Source organism: Acomys minous (assembly GCF_964271855.1).
Source record: "Acomys minous genome assembly, chromosome: 12".
Lineage (NCBI taxonomy): Eukaryota > Metazoa > Chordata > Mammalia > Rodentia > Muridae > Acomys > Acomys minous.
Genome location: NC_140493.1, coordinates 77746637 through 77766292, shown reverse-complemented (window position 1 = coordinate 77766292; position 19656 = coordinate 77746637). Strand labels below are relative to the sequence as shown.

General features: G+C 47.7%; 1 protein-coding gene across 6 annotated transcripts in view; it reads left to right on the top strand.

Annotated features, from left to right (window-relative positions):
* Positions 1–2217, top strand: part of USP32 (ubiquitin specific peptidase 32) — a 125185-nt gene extending 122968 nt beyond the window's left edge. For all 6 annotated transcript variants that reach the window (XM_084750482.1, XM_084750480.1, XM_084750478.1 and 3 more), the window contains one exon: positions 191–2217. In XM_084750482.1, the coding sequence (XP_084606608.1) occupies positions 191–364 (174 nt within the window). In that variant the 3' untranslated portion in view covers positions 365–2217. The remainder of the gene's footprint in view (positions 1–190) is intronic.
* Positions 2218–19656: the final 17439 nt, after the last annotated feature.

The following is a 19656-nucleotide window of genomic DNA, read 5'->3' as shown; positions in this document are numbered from 1 at the left end:
GTGATCTGGTGTATACTGTGTACATAATAAGTAAATCTAAAGAAAAAAGAAATTCATGAGACTCATTTTCAGGGCAGATGTGAGATAGTTGATTCAAGCAGTCAGAGTTAATCTAGACTAAGAAGTTTTTCTGTGCAGGACTAAGAGCCAGCACAGCAGTGGTTTTATTAAAGCTTTCTTGTCTCTTTAGGAACTTCACCCTGATGAAATAGACACCGACTCTGCCTACATTCTCTTCTATGAGCAGCAGGGGATAGACTGTGCACAGTTTCTGCCAAAGATAGATGGCAAAAAGATGGCAGACACGAGCAGCATGGATGAAGACTTTGAATCCGATTACAAGAAGTACTGCGTGTTACAGTGATGGGCTGGTGGTCAGGGAGGTGACGCCTAGCTGGCATTTGGCAGAACCATGACTGAAAAGCAGGCTAAGTGTAGTTATTTTATCCTGTGACCCGAAGCACAAAATAAAGTCCTAATTAAAGTAGCAGTCAGCTTTAAGAATAGTAATAATTTTGTTTTGAAGTCTCTCACAAGCTGTCTGGTAGAGAACTTTCAAGAAGATCCCAGCATTAGCTTGTAAACAAGCGAGTTTGGCACCAATCACCTGGGACCAATTAAGAATTTAACTGTGCTTGTCCAGATAATGAACAAACCTGTAGTGAGTATAGAGTTTACCAATAATCATAACAAGATACTAAGGATTTCCTTGAAATCAAAGTTTTAAAAAACAATACAAATTGTCATGTTGTCTAGGAATGACATGATATGCTACCTCCTTTTTCCTGAAGTTTCATTCCGTTGTATTGACAAATGGAGAAAGCAAGATCATACAGGGGTGCGGATGATTCTTACAGTATGGACATAGATTTTTCAATTTTCTGAACCTTTGCCCGATCTTTTCTATGTCTTTTCTGCTTCTTGTTGTGTTTGTATTTGAAACAGTGGGTGGTAGCAGAAGCACGTGGCGGTTGCTCTCTAAGACTATGCGCCTCCTACCCAGTCTCAGCCCGAGACCCAGGAGAAAGGAAAGGCATCAGGGAGCTGCAGCTTAGGTGGCGGCCAGCACAGGCGCGCTGCTGGGTGTGGCGGCGGCTGAGGCTGCAGGCTTCATCATGGTCCCCATGCGTGTGTTGCACAAAGAGCTTCTTAGGAAGATAGGCGGCGGCTACACAGCCAGATGTGCTTCCTGTTAGTGGTGGGGTTTTTTTTTTTCTTTGTTTCTCGTTTTGCACTTTAAAAGAGAGAACACATGCAAACAATTGTGCTTGTACTTTAATGGCTCTAAGGGCTACACATTAACTCCATTAGAGTGTAAAATTTAAAAACAAAAATAGACCCAATCCTAAGTATTGTTAAAGAAACTGCTGGGTTTAGGAAGCAAATTGTAGTTGTTTGCGTGTCTGTTCCTTGCCCACTTTTTTTTCCACTATTCATCAAAAGTTACATTTCTTTGCTCACTTTTTTAATTATTCAAAACTGGAACAAAAGTATAAATGTTATTTATTTCTGACAGAATTTTTCCCTGTGTTGTGTTTTAATATATAGTCAAAGGAAGTTTTCATCTTATTTTTGGTCCTTTAAAAAATTCTTCAAGACCCTGGAAGTGGATTCTCATTTGTTGTCAGCTCTTAGCCTCCCTTCCTGGTTGGAAAAGTTGTCTTACACAACTGCCTCGGTTGACACCCTTTCCAAAAGAGTGGGTGTGCTTAAGGAAGGAGTGATGAAGTGAAGTCACACAGAAGGCATACATCATAGATTCAAGGTTTTCAGTACATGAAATTGTCCATTCCTACCTGGATGAGTCCCATGAAAAAGTGGAAGATTTTCAGCAATTTCCTTACAGATGTTTTAGTTGAGCAGGTAGCACAATCTACTAATGTTGTTCGATCTGTGTTTGTTATATTGGTTGTAATTAATTTTTTAAATTCAAGAACTAGCAGAAGTTTATTAAATTAACTATTAACTACATTCACCTTGTAAATTTCTGTATAAAACTTGACAATGCACTGACTTTAGGAAGACATTAATGTACATAGAGTGTAAATAAGATAGTGTTGATGTACTGAAATATGAACTGTATAAAAAGTATTGGTCATTGTATATGGCGTGTACCTGTTTATCTGTAACTACTACCCAGACAAATTAAATACTGCACATGTCCATATGTGGCTTTTTCCTTGTACAAGTAAATACAAAAAGTCTGTTTCTTCTGCCTTTCTCTTTGTGATCCTGTTTTAATTCTTCAATATACATACCAATCCTGTTTACAAAGAGGATGTTCCAGCTGGGTGTGGTGGGGCACGCCTTTAATCCCAGCACTTGGGAGGCGGGCGCAGAGGCAGGTGGATCACTGTGAGTTCGAGGCCAGCCTGGTCTACAAAGTGAGTCCAGACAGGCAAAGCTACACGGAGAGACCCTGTCTTGAAAAACGAAAAAAAAAGAAAGATGATGTTCCACTTAGAGAAGGTAGGAACTGTTGAGCTAGAAGAAAGCAGCTGCAGTGAGCAGGTGGATTTTACTCAGTGTGGCTCACAGCCACAGGCTAGAGAGCTGGCACGGACTGACAGTTCATGAGAGAGGCCTCGTGATAGTTTTCATACTGATTAGGAGAGGAGATGAAGAGACTTTGCATTTGTTTAATGCCTTGAAATGTCCTTGTTGTGGGGACAGGGTTGGGGCACTAAACTAAAAAACTAAGGATATCCCTGGTTGCCCTTTTTTTTTAAAAGATCTATTTTATTACAGGCCATGGTGGCACACAGCTTTATTAACCAGCACTAGGGAGGCAGACAGATCTGTGAGTTCAAGGCCAGCTTGGTCTACAGAATGAGTTCCAGGACAGCCAGGGCTACACAGAGAAACCCTGTCTCGAAACACCTCCCCCTAAATTTGGTTTTTGGTTTTTGGTTTGTATGTGTCTATCTGTGATGTGTGGTTGTCCAAGGAGGCCAGAAAAGCTGTTGGCATCCCTGGAGCTGGGATTTATGAACCCCAGACAGATGCTGGAAACCTGTAATCCCAGCACTCAGGAGGTGGTGGCAGGTGGATCTCTGTGAGTTCAAGGCCAGCCTGGTCAACAAAGGGAGTCCAAGACAGCCAAGGCTATACAGAAAAACCCTGCTTGGAAAAAATTATAAAAGACTAACATTTTAACCACTGAGTCATCACTACAGCCCCATACTATTTTTAATTATGTATATATGGGTATGTGCATGTGTGAGTGCAGATGCCCATGGAGTCCAGAAGGGGGCATTGTGTCCCCTGAAACTGGAGTTAGAGGGGCTGTAAACCACCTCTTGTGTGTGCTGGAAACCAAACATGGGTCCTCTGAAGAGCAGCAGGCAGGCTTAACCACTGAGCACACCCTTTTTGTCTCTCTGACAGCTCTCCAGGGATGCCGTTGGCTCTCTTAAGAACAATGAGGGGCTGAAGAGCTGGCTCAAAGGTTAAGATCACTGACTGCTCTTGCAGAGGTCATGAGTTCAATTCCCAGCTACCACGTGTGGCTTACAACCATCTATAATGTGATCTGCTACCCTCTTCTGCAGGTGTACATGCAGATAAAGCACTCATACATTAAATAAATATAAAGGAAAAACAACAAGGAGCTAGATCTGTCATTCACCCTGTAGTGATTTTGTTCCTATAGTAATTTTATTTGCCTTTAAAATTCAAATATCTGGGGGGGGTGGCTATTGGAGAGCTGGCTTAGCAGTTAAGAAGACCCAGGTTCAATTCCCAGCACCCACATGGCAGCTCACAACTGTCTGTAACTCCAAGATCTGACACCTAAACATACATCCAGGCAATGTAATATTTTTTTTAATCTTTAAAAAATAAAATTCAAATGTCTAATAAATATACAAGTTTACATAAATTTCATATTAAGTACTCAGCGTGAAAGTCTATCCCCATATGATTCCATCCTGTTTTGCAGGGAGGTGTTTGTTAATTTAAAAAAAAAAAAAAAAAGCTGTGCATGGTGATGCCCACCTTTAATCCCAGCACTCGGAAGGCAGAGGCAGAGGCAAAAGCAGATGAGTCACTGTGAGTTGGAGGCCAGCCTGGTCTACAAAGCGAGTCCAGGTCAGCCAGGGCTACACAGAGAAACCCTGTCTCACAAAAAAAAAAAAAAAGCCTTAACTCTGCTGGCAGTAAGCAAATGTAATAATAGCTCTCTGCTCACATTCTTCAGAAGTAGGCATACACATTAAACATACATACAATCAACTGTTGCATTTGTATCAGTGCCTATTTGTTTAAGGAGAAAACAGAAAGTATATCTTAGAAAGCCCTAAAAACAGATCACAGATTCACAAGTACCAGTCTGTAAGGTTTAAAAGCCTTGAAAGGACCAGTGAGTGAATGGAGCCAGTCTGTTTCCTAGCTTTTGAGTGATTCTCATAGGGAGGGCCTCCAGCTCAGAGGAGTCTCCACCGCTTGGTGGCATTGTTTGCTGTGTTTTGTTGTTGTTTGTTTTCTTTTGTTTTTCTTCCTTGCAAACTCCTTGAGTCAGAGAGAGCAAGCAGTTGATTTGTCATACTGTTCTTGACTAATTTTTTTTGTTTTTGTTTTTCCAGACAAGGTTTCTTGTGTAACCTTGGCTGTCCTGGACTCACTTTGTAGGTCAGGCTGGCCTCGAACTCAGAGATCTACCGCCTGCCTCTGCCTCCCAAGTGCTGGGATTACAGGGGTACACCACCACACACTGCCAGGACTTGGTTCTTTCCTTCCCCATGTGAGTCTAAAGGGAATTGAACTCAGTCAAAACGTGGTGGCCACTCGATGCCCACTCCTGTCTCACCCCTACCCAGCTGCTTTCCAGGTTGAGTATAGAAGCTTCCTGGAATGGACCAGGATGCACAACGTGAGAAGCAGGGATCTCGGTTTTACCTGATGATGTACCAGTAAGTTCTTTAGTGTTCTTTAGGAAAGTAAAAAATGTCATTCCTTTGTGGTCAGAGACATGTCCAGGACAAATCAACTAAAAGAACCCATGGTTAGGTTTGCTGACCAGTAGGAGGCAAGGTGGCAGACATACAGGAGACACAGCGTCAAACCTGTAGAAAGCAGGTTGGAAATCAAAGAGCAGGCCTGGCCATGGGTGAACTGAGAAGCAGCAGGACCTAAAACTCGTGTGTGTGTGTGTGTGTGTGTGTGTGTGTGTGTGTGTGTGTGTGTGTGTAAGATTCCATCTGATTGTGTACGAGAACGTGGATCCTGGTGTTAAATCTTTCTTAGCCTAAAAAAAAAAAAATCAGAAGTCAGGACGTTAATGCAAGCGATTTCATTTAGAACTGAGAAGCTGGGAATGGTGGCTAGCCTGTAATCTCAGTTCACTTAGGAGGCAGATGCAGGAGGATCACACATTTGAGGCCAGCCTGGGCTACACATATAGTAAGTTCTATGACTGCCTGGTCTATACAGAGAGAACCAAGCCTTACCAGCACTTAGGAGGCCAAGGCAAGCAGATCTCTGAGTTTTAGTGCAAGTCTGGCCTAGATAATTGCCAGTCACCCAGACTACAAAATGAGACCCTATCTCTAGAACTTTCCTGAAAACAGTGTAGTGACTCATGCTATAGTCCCAGTACTTGGAAAGTTACATGAGGATCATTTGAGCCCTGGAGTTCAAGACCCTAATCTCAAAGGCAATTTATATGAAAGACAGGCACAAGCCACTTGTTCGTGCCTTCTGGTAATTAGGGCACTAATTTTTCCGTTCAAGACAGAGTGTGTAGCCTTGGCTGTCCTGGACTCACTTTGTAGACCAGGCTGGCCTCGAACTCATAGCGACCACCTGCCTCTGCCTCCCAAGTGCTGGAATTAAAGGAATATGCCACCACGCCCGACTAACCTTTTTTTGGGGGGAGGGGGGGAGTTCGGGGATGAGAGGTTCTTTTTGCATAGCCCTGTGTGTCCTGGAACTTCCTATAGACCAGACTGGCCTCAAATTCACAGAAACCCACCTGCCTCTTTGTCCTGAGCTGTGCCTTACCACACAAAACTAGGTTATCAATTTTAATACAGTTAGGAAAGAGACCATATTCTAGCTGTGCTGTTAAAATGCTTGTAAACTAAACTAAAATAAGTTCCTTATACACTGTAGGTCGTGTCCATGAGAATATTACTTTAGGGGCTGGAGGGATGGCTCAGTGGTTAAAACCAGAGTTCAGAGCCCAGCACCCACATAACATCTGTAACTCTTGTGGCCTCTGCATGTGCGCTAGCACATACACTTGTTGCAGAATTAGTATGCCTTCCTAGTGAGAAATCACACTGCCCACTTAGAGATTAATGAAGGAAAAACTTTAATTAACAGTGTGTGACTGGCTGGGTATGATGGCACACGCCTTTAATCCCAGCATTTGGGAGGCAGAGGCAAGAGGATTTCTGGGAGTTCTAGGCCAGCCTGGTCTACAAAATGAGTCCAGGACAGCCAGGGCTATTATGCAGAGAAACCCTGTCTCAAAAATTAATTAATTAATTAATTAATTAAAAATATAACTGGATATTAGCCATATAGTGTAGGATAGCCATACTAAAATTCACAAACCCCAAAACAGATAAGTAACAGGGAGGACGCAAGGAAGAATACTTAAATCTCACTCAGAAAGGGAAATAGGATAGACAGGAGAAACCAGTGAAGAACAGGGCAGGAGAAGGAGCAAGGAGAGAAATGGGGGTGGAGGTCAGATGTGGGGAGAACGGGGTGAGAGGACAGAGGGCTTGCAGAGAGAAGAGAAACCAGGGGTGAGGGCATCTCTGAGTCAGGCTGGATCTGCTCCTGGGAGACTATGAGGGTGACTCTAACTGAGACTCCTAGTATTAGGGGTCTGAAGAAGCCTCCCTGTAACTAGACAAGACTCCTAGTAGAGGGAAGGAAATACCAACCCACCTACAAAAACTTTGACCCAAAATTTACTCTTCCTACAAGGTGTTCAGTGATAAAGATAGAGCAGAGACTCAGGGAATGTCTGACCAGTGCCTGGCCCAGGCTGAGACCCACCCCATAGGAGAGAGCCAGCCCCTGATACTATTACTGACACTCTGCCATACTTGCACATGGGAGCCTAGCATAGCTGTCCTCCGAGTGGCTCCACCCAGAAGTGGATTGAAGCAGATGCTGATACTCACAGCCAAATATTGGGCCAATTGTAGGGAGTCTTGTAGAAGAGTTGGAGGGAAGAACAGAAGGACCTGGAGGAGACAGGAGCTCCACAAGAAGACCAACAGAGCCAACTAACCAGATCCCAGGGTAGCTTTCAGAGGCTGATGTCCCAACCAAGGACCACGCATGGACTCGACCTAGGTGCTCTACACATACATAGCCAATGGGCAGCTTGGTCTTCTTATGTGTCCTCTAGAAAGGAGACAGGGGAGCTCTCTGGCATGGACTCTGTTGCCTGCTTTTCGACCACTTCTCCCTAGTGGGGCTGCCTCACCAGGCCACAAGGGAAGAAGATGCATCAGTCCTGATGTGACTTGATGTGCTGGTATGAGTTGGGGTGTGGGGGAGGGGCTCTCCTTAGCTGAGTAGGGGAAGGGGGACAGGATAAAGAGGAGGGAGGGTGGGACTTGGAGGAGAAGAGGAAGGGGGCTATGGTCGGCGTGTAAAGTGAATGACTACATAAATAAAAAATTAAAAAGCTGGATGGCGGTGGTGCACGCCGTTAATCAGCACTTAGGAGACAGAGGCAGGTGGATCTCTGGGAGTTCGAGGCCAGCCTGTTCTACAAAGCAAGTCTAGGACAAGCAAGGCTACACACAGAGAAACTGTGTCTCAAAAAATAAAAATATAATAAAAAATAAAAAACAAAAGCCTCCAGGCCATGTTCTGCCCCTTGCGGATAGATCATTTCTCTCTGCATCTCATGTCCCCTTGTGAATAATGATGGTGTTGCACTACATCATGGGTCTTCCAGCTTTTATTTTGAAACAGCATCAGGATTGGATCCTTCCCCCCCCCCCTTAACAGCTGAAGCAGCAGATCAGGTAGTAATTTTTCCGGTTGATGTGCAAGTGGGAAGTAGCTACTGCATGGATCAAATGTCATTAAAGCACCTTTCACCCCTGAGTGTGCAAGAAACCAATGGTGCAGGCTTCCAGCGGCCCCTGAGAAGCTAGCTCCCAGAGCTGGAGTGGCCACCAGCAAGAGTCTCTCACAAAGCTCTCAATGGCTTTGCAGAGCCCATTTAGCTACTCCAATTATGTGTGGGCGAGAGAGGAAGAAAACCGAGCAACCAGGGTGAAACCAAGGCTGAATGTGACAATGCATATCCTTTGCAAGCAGCTACAGTTGTGCAAATGCACAGTGTTGCTGCTTAAAGCCAAGCAAATCCCTCACTATGGAGATGCAAATAGTTCCTAGAGCAGCCAGCCTGCTGCCTGGCAGCTGTACTGGGGACTGGACACCTGTAAATAACCAGCCCAAGGCCTGTGGCCTTTAACTGTGCCAGCTGGAGCAAGTCCCTGCTGCCACTCCTTGTTTGCAGAGCTCTCTGTAGCTTAGAAGTGCAAATAAACATCATCTCATTTTTTAAGAGGTAAGGAAAGGACCACGGCTGAGCTTATCATTCATTCATCAAATGTTTATTGAGTAGCTACTTTGGGCCTTGAAGGGAATCCTGAGCCTAGAACTGGGAGGAAGTGTGCTGGTTAGTTTTTTTGTTTTGTTTTGTTTGTTTTTGTTTTTGTTTTTTGTCAGCTTAACCCTAGCTAGAGTCATCTAGGGAAAAGGATAACTCAACGGAGAATACACCTTTATCAGACTGGCCAGTAGGCACATCTAATGGTTGGTGTAGAGTGGCCCAGTCTACTGTGAGCAGTGCCAGCTCTTGGGCAGATGGTCCTGGGCAAAAAGTGTGCACTTTGGAAAGCAAGCCAGTAAGCAGCCGAGGTCTGTGCTTGAGTTCCCGCCCTGACTTCCCTTGGCGATGGACTGGATAGGCTGAAATAAGCCAGTTCTTCAGCCAAGTTGGTTTCCTTCAGGGTTTTATCACAACAAAGAACCAAGCTAAGACAGGGAGAAAAAGTTGGAAGGGTACTTAGACATCAAATGATGTCTTGGTTATATATTTTTTTTCATGTGGTGTTTTGAGATAAAGTCACCTGTGTCCCGGGGTGGCTTCAAACTAGCTATGTAGTCAAAGATAGCTTTGAACTTCTGATCCTTTCTGCCTCCACCTGCAGAGTGCTGGGATTACAGGCAGGCACGGCCATGTCAGCCCTAGGGCTCTCTGCAAGCATTCCAACCACTGAGCTACATTCCCACGCCCTATTTATTAGCTCTTTTGCCTGTCCTCTGTGTGTTCCACCGGTTACTAAACAACACCCACCACACACAGCTCTGTGAGGGATGAACTTCATCCCTTTTTATGAACGAATTTGAAACCAGGGGAGGTTAAATCACCTCATCAGGATGTTGGTGTCCCACTGATGGGATGTTTCTTAGCTGGATGCAAACCTAGATTGGGGCAGGGGACAGGATGGACTCAAACCTAGTGGCTGCCTTGCCACCCTATTCCTGGAAAAGTGGTCAACCCCACTCTTGAGTTTTGGTGGCTTCCTTTTTTGATAAGGTCACCACGACCTTGATTACTTTACAATATAGTGATAACACTGTGAACACGAACAACCTTTACAATCAGTTACGCTTGTGCAAACACAGCATTGCTGCCTCAGCAGAGGAAGTGGTAGCCTAATAGCAGAGCCTTCCCCCCAAGTTCCTCAGACCCGGGGAGTGTGCAGTGGCTCCTGAGGACCACTTGACATCCTAGGTTTGTTCCTTGCCGGTGGTGGCCCAGGGACTTCAGGAAGCAGACAGAAGAAGAACGTGGGAGTAGATGGGGAGATGGGACCAGGAAGAGAAAAGGGACTCTGGCTGGGGCAAAGGCAGGTGTTCCCACCTGCACTCCAGAGCACCCGATAGTATCTTATCAGAGATTTACAGCAGTCCCCGGGGGCAGCATAGGAGAGACAGGTTTGAGTGAACCTTGAGGGATATCAGAGTGCCTATCAAAGCATTTTCACTGGCCCCCTGCCAACCAGGCTACCTGGTGTTGCTTAACTTACTGAGAACAATAGCTTCTCCAACTAGGACCCTTTCCTTCCTGGCCCTTCCTGAAAAGGGAGGAAGAACAATTGAGTTGGATCCCTTGCCCCTAGATATTCAATCCCCAGCAGCTTAGGCTAATTTAACACAAATACCATATGTCCATCCGGCTATCATGGCAGGCCTGCATACACTAGGCTGATTGCCCAGACGCTAACTGCTGAGTTCCAAAGGGAGAGCCAGCACTGTCTCTGCTGCATGGTTATTGAGCCCAACTGGAGATCTGGTGCCCTCTTCTGAGGGGCAGGCACACATGGGGGCAGAATACTGTAATCTTTTTTTTTTTTAATTGAGACTCTATTGTATTTGTGTAATAAGCTTCACGACATAGCCTGGAGAGATGGCTCAGAGGTTAAGAGCACTGTCTGCCCTTCCAGAGGTCCTGAGTTCAATTCCCAGCAACCACATGGTGGCTCACAACCATCTATATGAGATCTAATGCCCTCTTGAGCACTGTATACATAATTAATAAATAAATCTTTTTTAAAAAAAAATAAGTTTCACATCACAATGACTGAGCAGTTATTACTCTATTCTTTTTTTAAAGATGTATTTATTTATTATTTATACAGTGTTCTGCCTGCATGTATACCTACACACCAGACGAAGGTACCAGATCTTATTATAGATGGTTGTGAGCCACCATGTGGTTGCTGGGAATTGAACGCAGGACCTTTGGAAGAGCAGTCAGTGCTCTTAACCTCTGAGCCATCACTCTAACCTATTACTCTATTCTTAACCCTCTAAGCTAACCTGGCTTCCTTCCACAGTTAATCTCCCTTGAACTTTGCAGCTTTCCCTGTTCCAGCTCGTCTCCCGATACTGCCTAGACCTCTGCCTGTGTCTCACTCTCCTACTTCCTCTTCTAACTTCTCTTTCCAGCGCTGTTCTGTCCCCTGCAAGCTGCTTTATTGGCGTATCAGGGCAATTGGGAAGTAGTGTTTTCACAACACTGATATAGGACATTCTCAGAACAAGGATTGCAGCCAGATATGGGGGGGACACAGAAATCAGCCTTTGAATTACACAATAACCTTACGCCTACATCAAACGCGCTCTTTTAAGTAGTTCAATCAGCCACTACATGGTGTTCATCCCATAGGACGACCTGATCTTCAGGATGCTCCCAACTCAACAGCACCAGTACAGCCTCCTCAATACCTCGCAGCAGGACACCTCCCACCCCACTGAAGTGTTCCCAAAGCAAAGCTGCTATCCCCAGATGTTACTGTCTTAGGGAAACCTTTGTTTCATGAGCGGGTCTGATTCTTGCCACGGAAATGAAATGTTTGAGTCAAACTGCTTTTAAAAGAAGAGGTTTACCTGGGCATAGTGGCACATTCCTTTAATCCTAGCAGAGGCAGGTGGATCACTGTGAGTTCGAGGCCAGTCTGGTGTACCAAGTGAGTCCGGAACAGCCAAGGCTACACAGAGAAACCCTGTCTTGAAAAACAAAAAAGCAAAACACAAAACAAAACAACAATAACAACAACAAAACCATACAGGGTCTCTCACTGGCCCAGAGCTCAGCAATAGGCTAGACTGGCTGGCTAGCGAGCTCCCAGGAATCCTCCTGTCTCCGCCTCCCAGCAGTGGGATTACACAAACACATCACCACAACTGGCACTCTTTTTTTTGTTGTTGGTTTTGTTTTTTGAGACAGGGTTTCTCTGTTTAACAGTCCTGGCTGTCTTGGACTCGCTTTGTAGACCAGGGTGGCCTCGAACTCACAGAGCCTGCCTGCCTCTGCCTCCCAAGTGCTGGGATTAAAGGCATGTGCCACCACACCTGGCATAGCTGGCATTCTCACATGGGTTCTGGGGATTGAACTCAGATCCTACTGATCGCATGGCTATCCCTTTACTAACTGAACTATCTTTCCAGTCCCCTCCAAAGCCCTACTTCTTAATTAATTAACTTACTTAGTAGGCGAGGGAGGGAATACACACCACAGCAGAAGCTTAGAGGTGAGGGGACAACTTTCAGGGTCCGTTCTCACCTTCTGTCTTGTTGAGGCAGGGTCTCTCTTGGTGTGCCTGCTGCTGCATAGAGTACTATTCTGTCTCCACTTCTTTTTTATTATTATTATTATTATTATTAAAAAAGTTTTTCGAGACAAGGTTTCTCTGTGTAACATTCCTGGCTATCCTGGACTCACTTTTGTAGACCAGGCTGGCCCCGAACTCACGGAGGTCCACCTGCCTCTACCTCTCAAGTGCTGGGATTAAAGACGTGCGCCACCACACCCAGCTCTATCTCTCCTTCTGATCTCACCATAGGAATACTGAGACTACAGATGCACACCACTGCATCCAGCCTTCTGTGCGGTTGGAGGTATTGAACCCAGGTTGTCAGCCTAGTACAGCTAGTGTTACCACCGTAAGTCCAAAAGCCTCACTTCCAAACACAGAGCCAGACTCATTTTCTGCCCTCTGACTGCCTCACAATGGGATTAAGTTTCCACACATGAACCCTTACGGAACACACTCAAGCCCTACCCAAACCCCAGCACCGTACGCTGCTCCCATTTGCCTTAGAACTCCAGTGTGAAACCAAGAGACAAGAGGACTCCAGGCTTCTCTTCCTCTCCAGCTCCGACACTTGACCCAGACCCTACCTACGACATGTAAACCCACAGGGTCCCTGGAAGCCAGAAGCAGTCTCAAAGCAAGTCCATCCCATCCCACTTCAAGGAGAGGGGTGGTCAGCTTACGTCGCATCACAACTCTGCTTTGACCCTGCAGCCAGCCAAGGAGCACGGAGCACAGAACCAAAGCCCCCTGGGGCGCAGAGATCCCAGAGCAGATTCTCCGAAGACACACACAGCTGAGGCGCTGAAGATCAAACGCCTCTCATGTCCAGGCCCCATGTGTGGAAACAGGTGTTCAAACGGCAGTGCGACCAGGTTGATTGTATCTGCCATTGAAGGCAAGGCGGCATAAATAGGCCTTAGAGAGCCAGGCTTATCCCAGGATTTTCCAATGAACAAGGTAAATATTTGGTCCCAGCTCCAGAAAGATGTCTGGTAATCCCATCCCCTGCTGTCGTTTTTTCATTCCTCCTGCAAACCTCTGCTCTGCCTGTCCTGATCTGTCCGGCTGGTGTTGACTTGGGCAATGACACTCCTATCTAATGGCTGAGAGTCATTCTTCCCTCAGGGTGGGGGGAAACAGAGACCAGAAAGCAGCAGAAAGCAGAGCTCATGTTGAGTCTGGGCTGGTGTATAGCCCCTGCTACTACAACCACAACATGAGTAGATACTAAGATATTGTTACTAGACTGTCCCCGACTTTCTTCTGGGCCACTGTATGTTTTAGAACTAGCCGTGTGTTTTGTGTTGTTCCGGGGCGGCCGGGCCATAATGCTAGAGCATTTATTAAGGAGCACCTCTTGGACCCATCTGTGGAAGGGAGGGGAAGAAAGTGAAACTAGAAAGAGGAGCACATAGATCTGCTGGGCGGTGGTGGCGCACGCCTTTAATCCCAGCGCTTGGGAGGCAGAGGCAGGCGGATCTCTGTGAGTTCGAGGCCAGCCTGGTCTACAAAGGGAGTCCAGGACAGTCAAGGACACACAGAGGAACCCTGTCTCGAAAAACAAAAACAAAAACAAAAAAAGACACATAGGTCCAACAATGACTTTGACTGCCCCATGGGGAGTTCCAGGGATGCAGTGGGCCTATGGAATCAAGCCACACGTCCGTCAGACGTTGGCCACCCCTGGGTGAAGGTGGTCTCGAGCAAAGAGCCTGAAATTTGAAGGCAGCTGGAACCATCCTTCCTCACAAGGACTGCACATCACAGGGCCCACCACAAGCGGTGAGCGTGGCATAACACCTGTCGGAGGGAGTAGGCTGTTCCAGAAGTCTCTGTCCTCTAAAGGTTGCTGTCAGAATCAGTCAGACAACAGGTATAAAGTACCTCGTAAAGGACCCAGCGTAAGATAGTGGGTGTATAAAAAAATGATAGCGAGAGGCAGTAAACTAGATCAAGATTACAAGGTGAAAGGAGCCGCTCAGGTCCTTCCTGCACTCAAGGCTGTGATGTGAACGCACAGCTGAGTTTCTCTTTGGTTTGTAAATGAACCCCTCTCTGGCATCAAAAACCCTTCCTAACCCTACCAGAAGGGGAGCTAGGCGCTACCTGGGAGGTTTTACACAAGAGGGCAGCTGTGATGATGGGAGCTGGGCTGCCAGACAGGAGCTGTGCAGCCTCTGGCACAGCCAGGCTGAGGTCAGGCCAAGGCCAAGGCCAAAGGATAAGAAAGAGATTCCCCTGGTCCTGGCCTCTCCCCAGTTATTGGGAAACTGTAGGAGGAAATTGGCAGGCAGGTGGGCCCGCCAGTGCCCTGTGCAACACAGCCAGCTGCCTTCCCGACTGGGAGTCTCCCACTAGAACTGCACTAGAGAGAAAACCCCCCGGCCAGGCTGCCCTTAGTCGGCTCTTGAAGGTATAGCCAGGAGAAGCGAGGACAGGAAGCACTGGGAAGTCTCCGTTGGTGAGTCCCCAAGCCCTTTCACCCCCTTCCCGCCCCGCCGCCCGTCTCTTACCCTCTTCTCTACAGCTCAGCTTCCCTGAGGTAGGTAGAAATGGATCACCAGACCTAAAATATAAAGATGACCATAGAAATCGTCACAGCCGCCGTCTTGTGTAATAGAACTCCCAGGGAGCACCTAGCTGCCTTCCTGGGTAGGGTGAGGAGGGGCTTGACGCCAGCGTTAAGTCAAGCGACTCAGCTGTGTGTTCACATCACAGCCTGGAGTGTAGGAAGGATGCCACCCAGGCACCAGGGGGCGGCATCGGGAGAGAAGGCCTGATGGTTAAGAGGACTTAACTGCTCTTCTAGAGATGGAGCACAGGGTTCCAGCACCCATGCCAAGCAGCTCACAACCCCCATAGCTCCAGTTCCGAGGTACCCAACACTCTCTTCTGACCTCCCACACATAGATGGCATACACTCACACAGACAAACATGTATACATGTGAATTAAAAAAAAAAAAAGAATCACCAGGCAGGCCCTGAGTTAAAGTTACATTTCAGGTAAACAAGAAACAATGTTTTGATGTATTTCCTACTCACTGTGAGGGACACACTGAAACAATTCCTAGTTGTTTCTCTGAAGTCAAAGGCAGTAGGGCTTCCTTTGTTTACATAGATGGGCCAGGGCCTTGGACTGCAAGTCTGAGAGGCGGACAGTGGAAAGGCGGGGGAGAAGAGGCTATGGAGAGGGCGTGGCTCTCCAGAAAGGCAGAAATGTGGCAAGCAGCCCCAGCGTGGCCAATCCCCACAGTGAGAAAGCAGGTGCGGCCCAGTGAGGGCAAGCTTTCCTCTCCCCGACAAGTAGGCTCCACCAGACTCCATCCCTGACTCCCGGGGCCTCCATGGAGTTCCTTCTCCACCCTGATCCACAGGGTGAACTCTAGGCTAAGGTTGGGCACTTGCCTAAGTAGGAACTGGGAGTCCCTGTCTTGAGTGGAGAGTACCTTCACTAGGACCCGGATGTTTCCCCCATGAATGGGAGAGGGAGGTACCAGCCAGCACCCACCTGCCGCTCCCTGGAAGCCCAGGTGAAGGGCCTGCCTACCCTTCAGCACGCTCCCTAGGAAGAATGCTAATAGGGGACTGGAGACATGGTGCAGTGGTTAAGAGCACTGGATGCTCTTCCAAAGGACCTGGGTTCAAGTCCCAGCACCTACATGGCAGCTCACAAGTGTCTGTGACTCCAGTTCCCAGGGGATCTGCCACCTTTGCAAGCAGGCAGAACACCAATGTACATAAAATAAAGATAATTAATTAAAAATTTAAAAATATGTAAAACAAACACACCAGAACCAATGGCAATAACTATCAATACTGAACACACTCTCTTGCTCAGGCATTATGTTTTATCTTTGTAGCAACCTCTAAGGTAAATGCCGTCAGAATCTCCATGGTAGGCAGGGGTAGGAGGATCTCTGCGTTTGAGGCCAGCCAGATCTACAAAGTAAGTTCCAGGATAACCAGGGCTACACAGAGAAACCCTGTCTCAAAAAAGAGAGAGAGAGAGAAAGAGAGAAAGAAAGAAAGAAAGAAAAAAGAAAAGAAAAGAGAGCTGGGTGTGGTGGTGCACGCCTTTAATCCCAGCCCTCAGGAGGCAGAGGCAGGCAAATTGCTGTGAATTCGAGGCCTGCCTGGTCTACAAAGTGAGTCTAGGACAGTCAAGGCTACACAAAGAGACCCTGTCTTGAAAAACAACAACAAAAATAAATAAATAAGAAAGAAAGAAAGAAAGAAAGAAAGAAAAATAAAATAGGAACTTGGGGATTTAGCTTAATGGTTCACTACTCTGAAGAAAATAGACAAAAAATCATGTGTGTATGTACATGTGCTTACATGTGTAGGGGTATGCATGTGGGGGAGTGCACAGGTACATGTTGTGAATGGGTATGTGGAATCCAGAGATCAACTGATTATCCACTTTTCTGGTTTTTTAAACATATACATGTGTGTGTGTGTGTGTGTGTGTGTGTGTGTTATGGTGTGTGTGTGTGTGTGTGTGGGGTGTGTGTGTGTGTGTTATGGTGTGTGTGTGTGTGTGTGTGTGTGTGTGTGTGTGGTGTGTGTTATGGTGTGTATGTGTGTGTATGTGTGTGTATGTGTGTGTATATCAGAGAGGTCAATGTAAGGTGTCTTCCTCAATCACACCCCACCTTACTTTTTATGACACAGGGTTTTACAGCCTGGCATGGTGTCACACACCTTTAATGCCAGCACTTGGAAGGCGGAAGCACGCGGGTCTCTTTGAGTTCAAGGCCAGCCTAGTCTACCGAGTGAAATCCATGGTTTCACATTGAACCTGGAGCTCACTGGCTAGGGTAGTCTGGAAGGCCACTAAGCTCCAGGGATCTGCCTGCCTCTGCCTCCCCAGCACTGGGATTACAGGCGTGCACCACTGCACTTGCCCTCTTATATGGTTGTGAGGGCTCAGACTCTGCAAGCGCTTGCCAACTAAGCCATCTCAGCAGCCACCACCTTCTTTTAGAGGGCGTGTCCATTAGGAGAGGCTGGCTTTCTGCCTCCCGGGCACTGGGATTTTAAGCCAGACCTGCCACAGCCTGGCTTTTGACATGGGTGCCGAGGGTCTACCTCCAGTCCTTGGGCTTGCACACAGGCACTCTCCTGACTCTCTCCACAGCTCTCTTTGTCACCTTTTTATAGATGAGGAAACTGAGGTTTGATGACTTCAATTACCAAAGTCACTTGGCTAGTTTTTTGGGTTTGTTTTTTGTTTTTGTTTTGTTTTGTTTTTTTGAGACAGGGTTTCTCTGTGTAGCCTTGGCCATCTTGGACTCACTTTGTAGACCAGGTTGGCCTCGAACTCACAACGATCTGCCTGCCTCTGCCTCCTGAGTGCTGGGATTAAAGGCGTGCGCCACCACACCCAGCTCACTTGACTAGTTTTTAGTAGAAAGGATTCCACCACAGCTCCATGTGTCTCTGGGGTCTAGGCTCCAGGGTGGCAGCAACCTACTCCAGGCCTGTCCCTGTACCCCCACTACCATCTTCAATGTACCTGGTCTATGGTTAGGAACCTTAGAGGAAAGGTCTGAGCTGGCTTCCTGCTGCCTGGCTCCCCAGTTTCTAAGCCTGAAGGCTATAGTAGTGTTTGTTGGGAGATTAAATCTTGTTGAAAGTAGACCGTTCCAATATATACTCAATAACCCTTCCTGTGTGCTGTGCCTCTAAACAACCTGCAAAGCCAGCAGCAAGAGAAGGAACCAGCTTGAGACTTATCTGTCCTTTGGCTCTCCCTTAGAGGAAGCCCTTCCCAGGGCCTGCCTAGTGCTCACCCCAACATCTCCTTTGTCACAGGAGGTCCAGTCTTTGTCTTTACTCAGATAAACAAACAAAGCCGGCTGGGACGTGTGTAAAGCAGAAGGTCCAGGAACCATGCCCCCCCCCCCCCCCACACACACACAGACGGGCTTAGCCTTCCTCCCAGGAGTCAGTGGCCGTAGCTCAGGGATGATGAGGTCAGTTAGACAGGAGGGCCAAGCTCACTCCCATCTGTGAATGGGTAAGTCCAGGCTCTGGGGGAAAGCCTGGAACCCTGCCAGCTGGGCCATGAGCCTCTCTGCCTCCTCCCACCCAGTGCACATATCTTAAGCTTGGCACCTACTGGAGCGCCATTCACGGGGGATGGTGTCCTTAAGGGCATCTCCTGACGTCGGGTGACTTAGCTGCCTCCTCAGCCCATGCTCACAAGGGACTCTTCCACCACCCCCGAGACTCTGGGGCTTGCAGGCCCTCCATTCCTACCTTCCTCCCCCCCCTGCCCCCCCCCCCCCCCCGCTCCCACACAGTCAGATCAGAGCTACAGGAAACAGGGCCTGAGAGTATGCAAGGTGAGAGCCAAGATGGGGAAGTTTATCCTCCAAGAATCATCTAAACACATGGGAGAGTATTTTTAGCTCCTGCCAGGAGGCCAAACCTAAACACAGGGAAGGAGAGGTGGCCCCTTGGGGACAGACACAGCCACTGGAAATAGGGTGGGAGAGGGAGTCAGCGGACCCCACCCTGTCCCTCAGAGTGGCCTGTCTTCCTGGATGGCTCTGATGAAGAACTTTGGCTATGGGAGCTTAAGGAGGTACAGAGTGACCCCAGACTGTGACCCCAGGGGTGTCTGACAGCCTGCTGTACTGCAGCTCCCTCACCCGTGCAATGGGAGAAGACCTCACTCACAGTGGGTAAGAGAGGCCCACAGTCAGGACATAGTGAGTGTTCGATAAATGTGCTTCACAGTCTGTGCTGGGAGCCTTCCAGAAAAGAAGAGCTAGTGGCCCTCACAGAAGTCCGTCTATGGGCTCTGTATTTTCCCCAGGCTTGGCAACTGCAGCCAAGCACACGTGTGCGAGCGTGTATATGAGTGTGCGCACCCAACACAACCACCTAAAGAGGTGAGTGAAAGAGAAAGGCAGGCAGGCAGGCTGGGGAGGCAGGCAGACTAGACCTCTGTAAATAAGGAGCCACTGGTAGGCCCCGTGCCCCTGGAGAGAACTGCCCTATGAACCAGGCAGGCTGGGTACGAGGCACTTAGGCTACCGTCTCCAGGTGTGGGTCAGCACAGAGGCTGTGAGTTCACTCAAAAGAGGAAGTTCTTCACTCCCACATACTGACAGGAAGATTTGCTCCCTCACCCTCCATGTGTGGGGCCATGGCCAGGAGAGCAAGCTGCCCACCACTGAGTAGTTTTGCTAGGAGGCCTGTCTGAGCGCCACCTCACTCTCACTTCCACTCCTCAGGGAGGTTTATAATGGGGCCAGCCAGGCAGCAGACAGCCCCATGCCTAAAGCCAGACCTGCTCTGGTCACTTGCAGAGAGCTAGAACTTCCTGGTTCGGTTGCTGCACTATTCACTAAAGTGGAGGACAGGGGTGCAGGGGGAGGGGGATAGGGAGGGAAAGAGGGGGAGGGAGAGAAATGAGGTGGAGAAGGGGGAAAGTTTTCCAGAGCAGGAATGACTGTACTGACCTCAGAGCCAAGAGCCTGGCGAGGAGGCAGCTGA